At 39.6% G+C, this 18241-nt stretch overlaps 1 protein-coding gene across 10 annotated transcripts in view; it reads left to right on the forward strand.

Annotated features, from left to right (window-relative positions):
- Dennd1b (DENN domain containing 1B) overlaps positions 1-18241 on the forward strand; it is a 227656-nt gene that overhangs the window by 105561 nt on the left and 103854 nt on the right. For 6 of the 10 annotated variants that reach the window (XM_063272684.1, XM_039091333.2, XM_003751245.4 and 3 more), the window contains 3 exons: positions 292-351; positions 1511-1564; positions 10616-10726. The exons of 1 other annotated variant lie outside the window; for it this stretch is intronic. In XM_063272684.1, the coding sequence (XP_063128754.1) occupies positions 292-351; positions 1511-1564; positions 10616-10726 (225 nt within the window). The remainder of the gene's footprint in view (positions 1-291; positions 352-1510; positions 1565-10615; positions 10727-18241) is intronic. 3 more of the 10 variants (XM_003751244.4, XM_063272683.1, XM_063272682.1) reach the window with 1 other exon arrangement.

Below are 18241 nucleotides of genomic sequence, written 5' to 3' on the forward strand. Positions count from 1 at the left end.
ATTATTAATGACTGAAATATTGCAGATTTCATGAAAAGTTACTATATAGGTGATTTTTAAAAAGTACTTTAAAATGATTAAATGTCCACTGCCTTTCTACACACAGTGCAAAATTTTTCAGAGGGCATTTCCAGGATAGATTAGCAGGTCAAAATTTAGAATGTCCTAGCTAATGAATGTCACCATATACTCTCAGTGGATAATGTAGCAACATGGATTTTCCTCAGGACACAGGAATGGTTTTGTGTAAGCTTCCCCTTTGAAGTAAAATACTCATTTTTCTCTCATAAGAACCAAGAGCTATTTATTGCCAGTGAGCAAGTTCTGAAAGATGACCCCTCACTAATGCCGGTGAGTGAACAGGACGCTGCCTTCTGCAATCACTCTGCTGAGATCACTATGCCTTTATGATTCACTATGGTTCTTTGGAAAATGGAAACGGACTATTAACAGTAATCAATTAGAATATGTTTTCTATTATTTCTTCCTTTTCCCTATTTTTCTGAGGCACAATAATATAAAAAACAGACAAATAAAGGTGTTTAATAGATCCAATCTTGCATTTTCTCTTTCCAGTAGTATGCTGATGTACATTCACTGCATGAGATTCCTGTCACAATTATTTCTTATCACAAGATAATCTTGTAACTTATCTCATACTGTTCTTCCTCCCTGGAAAATTATCATGACTCTGTGAAACAGCTTCTGACCAGTTCTGCTCTGTTCAAAATACTGTTAACGTTTCTCTTCTTAACTTTAGATCTAAGACAATATTGAGTCAATCCCTATATAATTAAGGCATTGACATCATTAGCATACTGTTAACAGAAATAGAGTGGTTGGATGATTGCAGTTTGATTTGGGTAGACAATGTTTTTAGGACACTGGAATGTAGAGACTTAGTATCCTTTTCATGTAAATATCTGGTGCTATTGCTTTGTATATTCTGCAAGTTAATACTTATTTATTGGTGTACCATAAAGTCATAGTTTTGGATAGCAAATACATTTTAAAAATTTAATTATTGAAAGATTATCTTTCATTGTTCTTTTCTGTACAAGTATACTTGTTACAAAATGGATTTACTAGAGCTCATCAGAGAAACCCAGGAGCCAGTAGATTTTATAGATTCTTCAAATAACCTGCTTTTATTTTTCAGTCTATATAAGTATATTTTGAAAATACATGTTTTTATACATATATGTATATGTATATGTATGTATATGTAGCCTTTTGGTAATATATTCTTTTTTGACTTAATACTTGTACAGATTCTTACTCTGCTTCTGTTCAGTTTCAGAGTCTATTCTGGGACCATCACTTGTTGAGTCAGACTGTCATTAGTAAAGTTACTTAGATCTGCCATGTTATATAAGACTCTTTACATTCACCAAGTCCAGAGTGGTAGTCTGTGACCTTCACCAGAAAGTGCTCTTTCTTATTTTGATTGCAAATTATAAGGGGTATGGAATGTAATCTTTTCCTGCTGTGTTTTGTTTCTGCCGACTAGCACTCCTGTTTCATCACACCGGACATAACTGGACTTCCAACCATCCCGGAGAGTGTAAGTGTCTGCTCTCTACCTCTATAACTGCAGTTACAGACGTCTGTGACCAGGGTGGTCAGTTAAGGGACAAGCATAAATACTTAGCTCCTGAGGGTAGCTGTCTGAAATGTGAGGCAGTGTTAAGGTGTGGCTTCTGCCAGTGGGGAAGAATGCTAACAGGGAAATTTTGCCCTTTACAGTCACCTTAGTAAGTAGACCACTGGATTTTAGACTTCTTTGTAACTGTTTAAATTGTTAGTGTCCCAGTTGTTGATTGCCTGGTTTTAATTTAATGCAGTAAGCATTTTATTAGACTTGAGGATATTGTAAAAAATAATGCTTGTTACATTGTTAATTGTAGCTATATTGGAAACACTTTGTGTTTCTCAAAAGTTAATATTTTTCTAAAAAGGTTAATATTTTTCTATAGGAGCTCTCAATAGATAAGTAGAAGTGATAGATATCCTTCCACGTTGTCTACTAACTGTGGGAAAGGAAAGACTCCCTTTAGTTTTTCTTAGAACATTAGAATAAATCTGTTATAAGCCATCAATGAAAGGAAGGTCGGCAGGGAGGTTTCCTTCAGATACACATGTATTAACTCAGATGGGTACTGTTTCCATAAATTACTTGTATTTCCCTCAGGTGCGTGCTATTTTCATTTGGTTTTCAAACTATCATAACATTTGCTTTGTCAAACATTTCAGTGAATGAAGGCAGAGAATGCAAATGTAAATTTTCCTTGTGTACATGTGTGGATGGGTTCATTTGTGTGGCTACCCATGTGTATGCATACATGTATATGTACCGCGAGAGTGCATAAGAAGGCTAGAGGACAGCGTTTGATGTCCTGTGATCCCCATCTTGTTTTGTGAGAAGGGCTGCAGCTGGTGCTTCCCAATCCTTTCTGAAACCCACCTGCCTGTACCTCCCAAGTGCTACCTTTCTAGGAGTCTGCCCTGGTGTTCAGGTTTACCTGGATCCTGAGGATGTGAACTCAGGTTTTTATGGTTGAGCGGCAAGCATTTTACCAAGTCATCCACCTCCCAAGCTCCACAACTGTAATTTTTCTAATACTAAATCAAGTCTATCAAATTAAAACTTTTAGAAAGATAAGTCTTATGAATTCCATTGAAAGGGTTTCTCAAATAAATCCTAGGAAAAGGCTTTGCACGACCTTGATCTTACAATGTGGGTTTGGGATAGGCCATCCAGGTTCTCAGGTCTAATAATGAATCCTTGCCCTTTGTGCTGGAGAAGCACAGAATCTTGGCTGCTTACTGTGGTCGGGCTCAGCCATGATCCGGTCACTTGGAAGTCTCATACAGACTTACTCTCTTTCTTTCTCTCTAGTTACCCTATCTTACATTCACTAGCAAACAGCTTATAGTTTTTTTTTTTTGTTTTTTTTTTTTTTTTTTATTAACTTGAGTATTTCTTATATACATTTCGAGTGTTATTCCCTTTCCCGGTTTCCGGGCAAACATCCCCCTCCCCCCTCCCCTTCCTTATGGGTGTTCCCCTCCCAACCCTCCCCCCATTGCCGCGCTCCCCCCATAGACTAGTTCACTGGGGGTTCAGTCTTAGCAGGACCCAGGGCTTCCCCTTCCACTGGTGCTCTTACTAGGATATTCATTGCTACCTATGGGGTCAGAGTCCAGGGTCAGTCCATGTATAGTCTTTAGGTAGTGGCTTAGTCCCTGGAAGCTCTGGTTGCTTGGCATTGTTGTACTTTTGGGGTCTCGAGCCCCTTCAAGCTCTTCCAGTTCTTTCTCTGATTCCTTCAATAGGGGACCTATTCTCAGTTCAGTGGTTTGCTGCTGGCATTCGCCTCTATATTTGCTGTATTCTGGCTGTGTCTCTCAGGAGCGATCTACATCCGGCTCCTGTCGGTCTGCACTTCTTTGCTTCATCCATCTTGTCTAATGGGGTGGCTGTATATGTATGGGCCACATGTGGGGCAGGCTCTGAATGGGTGTTCCTTCAGTCTCTGTTTTAATCTTTGCCTCTCCCTTCCCTGCCAAGGGTATTCTTTTTCCTCATTTAAAGAAGGAGTGAAGCATTCACATTTTGATCATCCGTCTTGAGTTTCGTTTGTTCTAGGGATCTAGGGTAATTCAAGCATTTGGGCTAATAGCCACTTATCAATGAGTGCATACCATGTATGTCTTTCTGTGATTGGGTTAGCTCACTCAGGATGATATTTTCCAGTTCCAACCATTTGCCTACGAATTTCATAAACTCGTTGTTTTTGATAGCTGAGTAATATTCCATTGTGTAGATGTACCACATTTTCTGTATCCATTCCTCTGTTGAAGGGCATCTGGGTTCTTTCCATTTTCTGGCTATTATAAATAAGGCTGCGATGAACATAGTGGAGCACGTGTCTCTTTTATATGTTGAGGCATCTTTTGGGTATATGCCCAAGAGAGGTATAGCTGGATCCTCAGGCAGTTCAATGTCCAATTTTCTGAGGAACCTCCAGACTGATTTCCAGAATGGTTGTACCAGTCTGCAATCCCACCAACAATGGAGGAGTGTTCCTCTTTCTCCACATCCTCGCCAGCATCTGCTGTCACCTGAGTTTTTGATCTTAGCCAATCGCACTGGTGTGAGGTGAAATCTCAGGGTTGTTTTGATTTGCATTTCCCTTATGACTAAAGATGTTGAACATTTCTTTAGGTGTTTCTCAGCCATTCGGCATTCCTCAGCTGTGAATTCTTTGTTTAGCTCTGAACCCCATTTTTTAATAGGGTTATTTGTTTCCCTGCGGTCTAACTTCTTGAGTTCTTTGTATATTTTGGAAATAAGGCCTCTATCTGTTGTAGGATTGGTAAAGATCTTTTCCCAATCTGTTGGTTGCCGTTTTGTCCTAACCACAGTGTCCTTTGCCTTACAGAAGCTTTGCAGTTTTATGAGATCCCATTTGTCGATTCTTGATCTTAGAGCATAAGCCATTGGTGCTTTGTTCAGGAAATTTTTTCCAGTGCCCATGTGTTCCAGATGCTTCCCTAGTTTTTCTTCTATTAGTTTGAGTGTGTCTGGTTTGATGTGGAGGTCCTTGATCCACTTGGACTTAAGCTTTGTACAGGGTGATAAGGATGGATCGATCTGCATTCTTCTACATGTTGCCCTCCAGTTGAACCAGCACCATTTGCTGAAAATGCTATCTTTTTTCCATTGGATGGTTTTGGCTCCTTTGTCAAAAATCAAGTGACCATAGGTGTGTGGGTTCATTTCTGGGTCTTCAATTCTATTCCATTGGTCTATCTGTCTGTCTCTGTACCAATACCATGCAGTTTTTATCACTATTGCTCTGTAATACTGCTTGAGTTCAGGGATAGTGATTCCCCCTGAAGTCCTTTTATTGTTGAGGATAGCTTTAGCTATCCTGGGTTTTTTGTTATTCCAGATGAATTTGCAAATTGTTCTGTCTAACTCTTTGAAGAATTGGATTGGTATTTTGATGGGGATTGCATTGAATCTGTAGATTGCTTTTGGTAAAATGGCCATTTTTACCATATTAATCCTGCCAATCCATGAGCATGGGAGATCTTTCCATCTTCTGAGGTCTTCTTCAATTTCTTTCCTCAGTGTCTTGAAGTTCTTATTGTACAGATCTTTTACTTGCTTGGTTAAAGTCACACCGAGGTACTTTATATTATTTGGGTCTATTATGAAGGGTGTCGTTTCCCTAATTTCTTTCTCGGCTTGTTTCTCTTTTGTATAGAGGAAGGCAACTGATTTATTTGAGTTAATTTTATACCCAGCCACTTTGCTGAAGTTGTTCATCAGCTTTAGTAGTTCTCTGGTGGAACTTTTGGGATCACTTAAATATACTATCATGTCATCTGCAAATAGTGATATTTTGACCTCTTCTTTTCCGATCTGTATCCCTTTGATCTCCTTTTGTTGTCTGATTGCTCTGGCTAGAACTTCAAGAACTATATTGAATAAGTAGGGAGAGAGTGGGCAGCCTTGTCTAGTCCCTGATTTTAGTGGGATTGCTTCAAGTTTCTCTCCATTTAGTTTAATGTTAGCAACTGGTTTGCTGTATATGGCTTTTACTATGTTTAGGTATGGGCCTTGAATTCCTATTCTTTCCAGGACTTTTATCATGAAGGGGTGTTGAATTTTGTCAAATGCTTTCTCAGCATCTAATGAAATGATCATGTGGTTCTGTTCTTTCAGTTTGTTTATATAATGGATCACGTTGATGGTTTTCCGTATATATTAAACCATCCCTGCATGCCTGGGATGAAGCCTACTTGATCATGGTGGATGATTGTTTTGATGTGCTCTTGAATTCGGTTTGCCAGAATTTTATTGAGTATTTTTGCGTCGATATTCATAAGGGAAATTGGTCTGAAGTTCTCTTTCTTTGTTGTGTCTTTGTGTGGTTTAGGTATAAGAGTAATTGTGGCTTCATAGAAGGAATTCGGTAGGGCTCCATCTGTTTCAATTTTGTGGAATAGTTTGGATAATATTGGTATGAGGTCTTCTATGAAGGTTTGATAGAATTCTGCACTAAACCCGTCTGGACCTGGGCTCTTTTTGGTTGGGAGACCTTTAATGACTGCTTCTATTTCCTTAGGAGTTATGGGGTTGTTTAACTGGTTTATCTGTTCCTGATTTAACTTCGATACCTGGTATCTGTCTAGGAAATTGTCCATTTCCTGAAGATTTTCAAATTTTGTTGAATATAGGTTTTTATAGTAAGATCTGATGATTTTTTGAATTTCCTCCGAATCTGTAGTTATGTCTCCCTTTTCATTTCTGATTTTGTTAATTTGGACACACTCTCTGTGTCCTCTCGTTAGTCTGGCTAAGGGTTTATCTATCTTGTTGATTTTCTCAAAGAACCAACTTTTGGTTCTGTTGATTCTTTCTATGGTCCTTTTTGTTTCTACTTGGTTGATTTCAGCTCTGAGTTTGATTATTTCCTGCCTTCTACTCCTCCTGGGTGTTTTTGCTTCTTTTTGTTCTAGAGCTTTTAGGTGTGCTGTCAAGCTGCTGACATATGCTCTTTCCTGTTTCTTTCTGCAGGCACTCAGCGCTATGAGTTTTCCTCTTAGCACAGCTTTCATTGTGTCCCATAAGTTTGAGTATGTTGTATCTTCATTTTCATTAAATTCTAAAAAGTTTTTAATTTCTTTCTTTATTTCTTCCTTTACCAGGTTATCATTGAGTAGAGCATTGTTCAATTTCCACGTATATGTGGGCATTCTTCCCTTATTGTTATTGAAGACCAGTTTTAGGCCGTGGTGGTCCGATAGCACGCATGGGATTATTTCTATCTTTCTGTACCTGTTGAGGCCCGTTTTTTGACCAATTATATGGTCAATTTTGGAGAAAGTACCATGAGGAGCTGAGAAGAAGGTATATCCTTTTGCTTTAGGATAGAATGTTCTATAAATATCCGTTAAGTCCATTTGGCTCATGACTTCTCTTAGTCTGTCTACATCACTGTTTAATTTCTGTTTCCATGATCTGTCCATTGATGAGAGTGGGGTGTTGAAATCTCCCACTATTATTGTGTGAGGTGCAATGTGTGTTTTGAGCTTTAGTAAGGTTTCTTTTACATATGTAGGTGCCCTTGTATTTGGGGCATAGATATTTAGGATTGAGAGTTCATCTTGGTTGATTTTTCCTTTGATGAATATGAAGTGTCCTTCCTTATCTTTTTTGATGACTTTTAGTTGGAAATTGATTTTATTTGATATTAGAATGGCTACTCCAGCTTGCTTCTTCTGACCATTTGCTTGGAAAGTTGTTTTCCAGCCTTTCACTCTGAGGTAGTGTCTGTCTTTGTCTCTGAGGTGTGTTTCCTGTAGGCAGCAGAATGCAGGGTCCTCGTTGCGTATCCAGTTTGTTAATCTATGTCTTTTTATTGGGGAGTTGAGGCCATTGATATTGAGAGATATTAAGGAATAGTGATTATTGCTTCCCGTTATATTCATATTTGATGTGAGGTTATGTTTGTGTGCTTTCATTCTCTTTGTTTTGTTGCCAAGACAATTAGTTTCTTGCTTCTTCTAGGGTATAGCTTGCCTCCTTATGTTGGGCTTTACCATTTATTATCCTTTGTAGTGCTGGATTTGTAGAAAGATATTGTGTAAATTTGGTTTTGTCATGGAATATCTTGGTTTCTCCATCAATGTTAATTGAGAGTTTTGCTGGATACAGTAATCTGGGCTGGCATTTGTGTTCTCTTAGGGTCTCTATAACATCAGTCCAGGATCTTCTGGCCTTCATAGTTTCTGGCGAGAAGTCTGTTGTGATTCTGATAGGTCTCCCTTTATATGTTACTTGACCTTTTTCCCTTACTGCTTTTAATATTCTTTCTTTATTTTGTGCGTTTGGTGTTTTGACAATTATGTGACGGGAGGTGTTTCTTTTCTGGTCCAATCTATTTGGAGTTCTGTAGGCTTCCTGTATGTCTATGGGTATCTCTTTTTTTAGGTTAGGGAAGTTTTCTTCTATGATTTTGTTAAAGATATTTACTGGTCCTTTGAGCTGGGAGTCTTCACTCTCTTCTATACCTATTATCCTTAGGTTTGATCTTCTCATTGAGTCCTGGATTTCCTGTATGTTTTGGACCAGTAGCTTTTTCCGCTTTACATTATCTTTGACAGTTGAGTCAATGATTTCTATGGAATCTTCTGCTCCTGAGATTCTCTCTTCCATCTCTTGTATTCTGTTGGTGAAGCTTGTATCTACAGCTCCTTGTCTCTTCTTTTGGTTTTCTATATCCAGGGTTGTTTCCATGTGTTCTTTCTTGATTGCTTCTATTTCCATTTTTAATTCCTTCAACTGTTTGATTGTGTTTTCCTGGAATTCTTTCAGGGATTTTTGCGATTCCTCTCTGTAGGCTTTTACTTGTTTATTAATGTTTTCCTGTGCTTCCCTAAGTGTGTTCAGGTCTTTCCTGAAGTCCTCCAGCATCATGATCAAATATGATTTTGAAACTAGATCTTGCTTTTCTGGTGTGTTTGGATATTCCATGTTTGTTTTGGTGGGAGAATTGGGCTCCGATGATGGCAGGTAGTCTTGGTTTCTGTTGCTTGGGTTCCTGCGCTTGCCTCTCGCCATCAGATTATCTCTAGTGTTACTTTGTTCTGCTATTTCTGACAGTGGCTAGACTGTCCTATAAGCCTGTGTGTCAGGAGTGCTGTAGACCTGTTTTCCTCTCTTTCAGTCAGTTATGGGGACAGAGTGTTCTGCTTTCGGGCGTGTAGTTTTTCCTCTCTACAGGTCTTCAGCTGTTCCTGTGGGCCTGTGTCTTGAGTTCACCAGGCAGCTTTCTTGCAGCCGAAAATTTGGTCTTACCTGTGGTCCCGAGGCTCAGGTTTGCTCGTGGGGTGCTGTCCAGGGGCTCTCTGCAGCGGCAGCAACCAGGAAGACCTGTGCCGCCCCTTCCGGGAGCTTCAGTGCACCAGGGTTCCAGATGGTCTTTGGCTTTTTCCTCTGGCGTCCGAGATGTGTGTGCAGGGAGCAGTCTCTTCTGGTTTCCCAGGCCTGTCTGCCTCTCTGAAGGTTTAGCTCTCCCTCCCACGGGATTTGGGTGCAGAGAACTGTTTATCCTGTCTGTTTCCTTCAGGGTCCGGCGGTGTCTCCGGCAGGGGTCCTGCCGCTCCTGGGCCCTCCCCCACGGGAGCCCAGAGGCCTTATACAGTTTCCTCTTGGGCCAGGGATGTGGGCAGGGGTGAGCAGTGTTGGTGGTCTCTTCCGCTCTGCAGCCTCAGGAGTGCCCACCTGACCAGGCGGTTGGGTCTCTCTCTCACCGGGTCTGGGAGCAGAGAGCTGCTGCGGGCCGGGATCCGCGGGTGTGGGACTTCCCACAGCTTATAGTTTTAATTTTGCTTTTTAATTTCAATTTTTTACACACACATTATGTATGTCTCTCTGTCTGTATGTATGTGCATATCTATGAGGAGGGAGGGAGAATATGATAGAATTTGTGTAGGTCAGATGGCAAGTTATGAGTTTAGCCCTCTCCTTTACCATTCGAGCCCCAATAGTTGAACTCAGGTCATTAGGCTTGAAGGCAAATGGCTTACCTGCTGAGCTAAAGGAAAGCTCTAATTTCATCTTTCCATACTAATATTTTAAAATATTTAAAGAAATGAGCATTCTATTAAAGTCTGGTTACTGAGAATATAAGAAACTGAAGTTTTATCCCCCCCCCCCCCGGCACACTTTTCCACTGTCCTGTTGAGGGAAACAGATTATAAACATCCACAGTGCTGAGTATTGAGGGCAGTGACTTTTCACGTAGAGACGGCCAGTCTTTGTGATGCTATCAAACTGTAGTTCGGTTGTAGGTTGCAAAGGTAATGTTGAGTCAGAAGGCGAAGGAAGCTTCAGAGAAAGTGGGAAGCAAGCTCTTCCCACCAGTTGAACACCACTTAGTGAGCCTTTGGACTTTATTTAGTTGAGAGATAGATCTCCTATATTCTTGCTCAAAAACATTTCAGCCTTTCAGATCTTTACCCAGCATCCTCTAACTTGAATCAGTTTAGAACATCACAAAGTTACATTTGATTATAGTAGTAAAAGGAAGCCTGTTGGGCTGTAAAACCTACATATTTTCTTTAGTAATGAAGCAAAAGAATGTATATAACCCACCCTCTCCATTGGGTACCTTTGGTACTGAGAAGGCATGGTAAAAATGAAGTAATTCAAGTGCCGTCTTCCCGCATAGTAGTTTCACAGACATTGGTGGATATGCGAATCACCAGGAGTAGTTGGTTAAAACTGGGATCCTTGAATACATGCTTTAAGGATAATTCATGAGGTTTCGGCTGGAGCTGGGGAGATTGCAGTGTGGGGAGGAAAACTAGGATGTGGGATTCTGTGATCGTCCTTTGAGAAATGCTTGCATATAATAGGTAGTGCTTTAAATGACAGTAGAATATACCCTGCTTATGTCATCAGAATAGTGTTAGATTTAATTATTTTTAATGAATGCCATTTTAATAATACCATCTTTTGAACTGATAAATGTATAAAATGTTTTCCCTTGTATTCATGTGTTCGGTAGCTCTAACAGTCCTTTCCTTTGTGCAGAGAAACCTGACGGAGTACTTCGTAGCTGTGGATGTGAACAACATGCTGCGGTTGTACGCCAGCATGCTGCACGAGAGGCGCATCATTATTACCTCGAGCAAATTAAGCACTGTGAGTCCTTCACTCGGGCCCCTTTGACTAACACGTGTTGAGTGCTTCACAAAAAGACCTAGACATGTCTGCAGATTTAGAATTGTGCTCTGTGTACTTAAAAGACAATATCTACATATTTTTAATATATGGTTTTTATCTGGCTCTTGAAGTATAAAGGTCTGATTTATAGAAGGCTTCTCAGATGCATTAAGTCGGTTAATTATTTTTCCTTATCAGGAGAAGAGGTGTTTTTTCCCCCTTTTAAACTCTCTGGAGTTCATTTTAGTGCCTTGACCACGTGGAGAATTCTTAAGAGCTATTATGAGATCTTTAGTATTCACTTGTAGCTTTTCCATCGGAGCTACTTGAAAGACACTTCGGGTCATGATAATAGCTGCTATCCTAACCAGGTAATAGCAGATTCATCTTTGTCGCCTCGGGGCCTAGGAGGGGAGCCTATAATAGTCCTGGTTTGGAGGAGCTCTTCAGGCTGATAATAACTTAAAAGTCAAAGTAGCATTTTTATCAATCACAGGTTTTATGGCACTCAGTCTGATGTTCTCCTGGAAGCTCTTCATTACTGTGAGAAAGGCAGAATACAAGAGCTTTTCTTAGGCTATAGAAGAAGATTCAAAAGTATTTTGCTAGAGTTCATATTTTCAGTGAATATTTTTTCATTAAGTATAAAATTTAAGTATTTTCAAATTCAGAATGTATAAAATAAGTTAATTGAATAAACTGTCCTATATTAAAACCATTATTAAATATATTGTTTCTTCATTTATTTTATACAAATTTTATACAAATACAAATAGAAATTATACAAAAGTATCCTCAGTATTTTATTCTATACTAGAAATAAAATTCTCCTTTTAGAAAACTGTAGCATTTTAGACTACATTTTACAGTTTTAGCATTCTTCCAGGTTATCGAGTCAATGTTTAATTACAAGGGAGGTTTATTGGGCTGGAGAGATGCTCAGTGGCTGATGTTAGCACTGGCTCTTCTGGCAGAGCGCTCCAGTGTGGTCCCAGCGCCCACGTGGTGGCTCACTGTGGTGGTAACATCAGTTCAGGGGACTTGATGCCTCCTTCTGGCCTTCATGGGCCCAAGGCACACACGTGGTGCATGCAGATATGAGGTAAACTTTGTATGTCTTAAAATTGAAAAAAAACAAAACTAAATCCAAAGCATTTCAAAGCAGTTAAATGCCCACTCCCAAACCTAAAGCTGCAGGGGATCCAAAGTGTAAACCAAATCAGGTGGTCATTCCTTATACGGAACACACCTACGGTCCTCGCGTCAAACTCACATGAACTTGAGATACTGAATAAATAATACTGTTACAATCATTATCTTTTAAGTTGAAAATATGTGCATATTGGAAGTAAGTTATGTAGATATGAGGAGATAGCATCAGGATATAAGGACTATTGAGTGACCCCCGTTATGGTTTCCTCTTAGAGCTGCTGAGGAATCCTTCTGACTGATTCTCAGGTTGGCCACTCGTACAGGACCATTCTTTATCTTCCCCTTCCTGCTCCTCCTTATTTTCCACACATAATAATTTCAAGATTTTAAGGATATTTCTGATGGGAATTATTTTCACGATGACAGAGAATATTATATGAGGTGTCTTGTAGTTTTAGGAAGAAATTCATGCTTACAATATTTTTGTGCCTGTCAGTGTCCTCGACACTATGAATTCAGCAGTAAGGCAACCAAGGCCGGTTTGTGTGCTCTTGTTAAACTGGCATGAATAACAGCCGAGTGAAAAAGCAGCTGTTATGCCATGTGGAGTGTGTACCAGGTTATAAAAGGTGAAATAAGTATGTACAAGCTGGAGTGGATGGTAGGTTTGTATTGTGTACAAAGGGTGTGTGTGTGTGTGTGTGTGTGTGTGTGTGTGTTTGTATGGAATCTCTCTCTAATGAGGTACAATTCAAACAGTTTGGGACAAAGCTGTGTGTGAGCTCTTTGGGTAAAATATAACAGCTCTTTAGGAAAACGCACGAGTAAATCTGAACCCAGGGTTTTGAAAACTACTGGTAATTCAGATTTGCTTTTATAATCTCTACACTCTTATCTGTGGGAAGGGGCTACCTTGAAGAGCTTTCTTGTATATGCAATCTGAATAAATGCAAGTGCTGTAAATTACTTGTGGAGTGACTTATAAGGCCAAGGTCTTAAAACATAAATTAGATAAAAACTTTTTTTTAAAAAACTTTAATGAAATTACTAAAACACACAAAGGAAGAGTAATAATTGCCTTGGTACTAAGTTTTTTCTGTTTTGTATTTTCATATATCGTAGACACTTTGTCATGCTCCACATTAATGCATGAAGCTGCTTTACATCCCTTGTTTATTTTGTACATATACAGTAAGCATTTGAGTTACTGTTAAGAATGAATGCACGCTAAAGTGTCTTAATATTCCTAATTTTATTGTTACTTTGTGAGATTTTTTTTCCCCTTGGCCATTACTCTTTGTCCATCATAATTTTCACAGTTAAAATGTGTGCCAGCCTTGGAACTTGCTGGTGATTTTCATTGGTGGTAACTTGAAGATGACATTCTTCATATTCTGTTTGTAGTTAAGATAATGTGTAGTTTTCATAAAGGTATACACGTTATCATTAGTTTTAAGTTATGTAAAGCAGTCATCAGTTCTTTTATGGTTCAGAACTTTTAATGAGCCCTTTCCCATTCATGGAAGTGTGGTGTAGTGTTCGTGTTACCATGTGTTTACATGCTTAAGTGTATTGAGTTAGGACATCATCAGTTTTGCTTGTATTCTTTGATGTACGTACTGCTAAGTACACTGAATGGCTTCTGAAAGTCCCAGACAAGCTCGTTGATTTTATGCATGCTGTAGGCAGGCCTCATGTTTTAAGCCGGAGTGAATCCTAGCAGACTAGCACATCGTTTTATGGTCTCATATATTCAAAGCAGAGGAATAAATCATGATACTACACAGTTGTATCAGTTGACTTATTGCTGTTTTGTGACTGTAGATCAGGAGGACTGCTGTTTAAAGCCATGTCATGGCTTCTCAAATCAGTCAGGCGTGAAGCCTTGTCATATGCCTCTGTAATTGTACCTCACCAGACTTCCTCTAACTAGTCAGCTGGGGCTGTGCATTTTGTCTCAAACACCCAGCTGGCCAGCATCTGACAGGAGCTCTTTCTCATCATCCTGTCAGTAATATGTTAACTAGGGTATACATTTATGGCTTGTAAAAGCAGGTAAAACAATGTATCTCTTTAAAGCAGATGTCTAAATGTTAGCACTATTTTGACCAACATATAGATGGTAACTATCATCTTCATGATGTATCCGTACCACTTACGGACTTCTGATTATATATGCATTTCTGGGATATTTAGAGTGAGTGCTGGAATTGTGTTAATAAAGTGTACGTTCGTCTTTGTTTTTGCTGCCCCCAGGCATGCAAGCATGTGCTTCTCTCACCTTCTCACTAATTCCATCAAGGGTGTATGTAGAAAGATACATACTTATGAGCAGAAAATCAGCTATTAACTAGTAGTTTCCGTAGGCTTTGACTGAGAGAGTCCAGAGCACTTTGACATCATTATCTGCATTGTACATATTCACTTTTCTTCTCTTAGTGTATCTTCATTTAACTGAAGCTTCGAGCATGGTGTCCTTTCCTGGAGATTAAGACTGAACAGTTGTGGAAAAAACAGAATGTACCCAGCTTTGCTTCCTGATTGCAATTATTGAAGTGCTTTTGCCCTATGTTTTTCAGACTGCAGCAGAGAAGTACAGTGAAAACTTTGTATCTGGAATTTTCTTAGAGGTCTTCTAGGAACAATTTTAAAATTTGCATTATCCTAAAATCTCTATGATCCGAATAAGTTGATGAAAGTGCGGATAATATCTCTGTTTCCCAGTGTGTTATTTGATATATGTGTGTTGCCTTGCCCAACAGTGTATCTATCTCTCTGTGACTATGACTAAGTGTGGAAATGGCTGTGATGAGGCCCTTGGGAAATGCTTTTCAGGAAGGCATGTGTGCAGGGTGGTGGTGGTGCTGCTGCTGCTGCTGGTGGTGGTGGTGGAGGAGGAGGAGCAGGAGCAGAAGAAAGAAAAGGAGGGAGAGGAGGAAGAAGAGAATAAAGAGGAAGAGGAGGAGGCCTTTAAAAATAAAACTACCGGCAACTCTATTTCCCCTTTCTCTGAGTTTTCCTGTTTTCCAGGGAAGTGTGCACCCTTTTCTGGTTGAGTTTAGCAGCCTTTGTCTTTGGAAAGCATACAGTTGGCCTTCCCTTCATACAGCAGGAGGTTTCTTGTGACAGCCATGGAGTCCTTCGAGTGGTGCATTCAGTTATGCAGATTCTATCAACTCCTACAATGTGGCTCAACACAATTGATCCTGGATGATTTCTGTTAGCTCAATTACCTTTTATATAGAGTGATGACTTAATTTTGTGCTATTGATAAACTTGAAGTGTAAGAAAACATCTGTGTCTGTCTGTCTGTCTGTCTGTCTGTCTGTCTGTCTATCTATCTATCATCTGTCTGTCTCCATTCTTTGACCAGACTGTTGCTGAAGATAACTTGATTTCTGTATTTCTATGGTTTTTTTTTCTTCTTGTTTTATTTTTTTTTGGAGTTTAGCAGCATTTCTCTTTTGATGTGTGTCCTCCAGTTATAAACTGTCAAGCAACTGACTGTAGATACCATACGTAACATTTCAAAGAGAGCTCATCTGTTTTGATAATCACCTCTTAGTGTTTAGGGCTGATTTGGCAAATGGCCTCACCCACTCATGCATCTTCCCCAACAGAAATGCATAGATTCTGCTTATGTAATTCTTTTTCTCTGATCCTGGTCTCCATTCTAGCTACCCACTATCTTAGTTAAGGAAACTCTCACTTCTTGCAAACATTCCTTTTAGTGACATATATTGATTGCTAACATCATCTCGATTTGTATATGATGTTATCAGTATCATCTCTATGACGTGCATAGTATGAGTTAGCCATTCTTATGACCAAATAATTTTAAATGATTTAATTATGACTTACTATGTGATAAGTATTCTTGGTGTCTAAAATGGATAGTTAAAAAACAACTTTTGAAACTTAGGCAAACTTTCCATCCTCATAAAACTAGTGTATAGTTAAACTAATCTGTCTGACTCTTAAAGAATATATTTTCAACCTTCATGTAGTTTTGCCCTTTTACCATGATTATCTTATAAAACCAAATATCTTTATGCTTTTTCCTTGTATATTTTCATTCCTACTAGTGAGCTTGAGGTTTTCTAGCAGAGCTTAGTAAGATCCTCTGAGCATCTCACTTTGTTTCCTCTTCCCTATTTCTAATGAGTTTGAGTGCCCATACTCACCTCCTGCTTAGGTTACTCCTAAGATTGTCTGTGTGGAATTACTCAGTGCTTTAGATTGAAAAGTCACCTGTTTATTGCCCATTTCCTATGCTCCGGATTGACAGTAAATGCCACATTACCCTACCCAGACAAAACAAAAACAAACAAACCAGGATAGGACAAAAGAAACAAACAGAAGAAAGAAGATCCAAAGGGAGAAAAACATAAGAAATCCACATTCGTACAGACAGGAATCCCATAAAAAACAATACTAAAGCCATAATGTTTATTCACAAGAAATGTAAGGTGTTAAAAAAAAAACAAAAAACAAAAAAAGAAAAACAAAACAAAAACCTGACAGAGTATTATGAAATAAAGTACTTCCAAAGATGCCGTAGAGTTCGCTTGGTGCTGGCCATTTACTGTCGGGCATTGGTATGTGTCCCCAGTGGGGCTCTATCCGCCTGAACTGATTTTTTATTTGCAAGTGGTCCCTTACCAGTTGGACATAGCTTCTGGATTTGGGGTGAGGGCATGTGCCCACTCGTCTTCACAGAGCCTGGACTCCCGTCTGGTGCAGACCTGGGCAGGTCCTGTGCATGCTGCCACAGCCTTCGAGTTCATATGTGTGTCAGTCAGTTCTGCTGTGCCTAGAAGGCCTTGTTTCTTTGTTCTCCATTCCATCTGGGTCTCACCCTCTTTCTGCTTCCTCTTCTGCAGGGTTCCCTGAGCCCTGAGGGTAGGGATTTGAGGAGACATCCCAAAGAGAACTGAGTATCTCTCACTCCTCTGCACATTACCTGGCTGTAGGTCTTTATTTGTTCCCATACCATCTACTCCAAGAGGAAGCTCCTTTGATGATGGGTAAGCCAGGCACTGATCTAAGAATAGCAGAATGTTTTTAAGCAATCATTTAATTGCTACTACGTTCCTGTAGTAGATTAGTAGCGTTTGCTTTTCTCTAGGTCCTTGGACTATCTCTTCTCAGGTTCTTGGCAAGCCGGGCAGTGTCTGGATAGGTTCCATCTCACAGAGATACTGGTTGGTTATTCCCACAAGGCCTGTGCCACTATTGTGCCAGCGTATGTTGCAGGCAGGCTAACTTGTGTACATCAAGTAGTTTGTAGCTGTGCTGGTGCCTACCTTTCTCCTTTGGTATTGTGCACCATCACTTCCTGTGTTCAATGAGTGGCGTGTATGTTGTCTTCAGCAATAGGACCTTGCTGTCAATTTGTGGAGAGCCAAACCCATAGCCTTGGCAACAACCTGGGGTTCTTAAGGGACCTGTTTGGCCATCAACTCAATTAGACGCATCCTAATTCTGGTACTAGAAACGTCATTTGGTGGCTATAGATGTCCACTTGGGGCCCCATGTCCCCCATAATTTGGCAGTTTTGTTTAGATTGCCTTCATATATTTATATATTTACAAAGCTTCTATTAGGTTTTCATGTTATCTCTCACATGGCCCTTATTTTTAGTTTTTTAGCTGTCCCTCACCATTCCTTTCCTCATCTACCTATTCCTCCTTCTCCCCACTTGGTCCTTACATTCTAGTTTCCCCCATCCATCTAGAACTCTCTATTCTATTTCTGTTTTCTAGAGAGATCTATCTGCCCCCTTCCCCTTTCCTTATTTTATACCTAATCTCTGTTGTTATGGATTGTAGCTTGTTTATTAAATACATAACAAATAATATCCACTAAGCACATGCGTAACAATATTTGTCTTTGGGTTTAGATTAGATGATTCTTTTCTACCTCTATTTATTTACCTGAGAATTTCGTGATGTAATTTTTTAAAAATATCTGAGCAGCATTTCATAGTGTAAATGTATATTTTCTTTCCATTCATCTCTTAATGGACATTTAGGCTGTTTACAGTTTTGTGGCTACTATGAATAGAGTAGCAATATATATGGTTGAGCTATTCTTTGTAGTAGGACGGAGTGTCCTTTGGGTATATTCCCAAGAGTGGAATAGCTAGATTTTGGGCCAAATGTGTTCCCAGCTTCCTGAGGAACTAACTGTGCAGTGGACCTCTTGTCAGATGTGGTTGCTCCCACGAGACTGACTCGTCAGGGAGTAATCACGTACTGCAGGCTTTAACAAAAGAACATTTGAGTGAATACAGGAAATTATGCCTTTTATTCTTCTCCAGGTGTGTTTTCGTGTTCCCTT

This window comes from Rattus norvegicus, chromosome 13 (assembly GCF_036323735.1).
Source record: "Rattus norvegicus strain BN/NHsdMcwi chromosome 13, GRCr8, whole genome shotgun sequence".
Classification (NCBI taxonomy): Eukaryota; Metazoa; Chordata; class Mammalia; order Rodentia; family Muridae; genus Rattus; species Rattus norvegicus.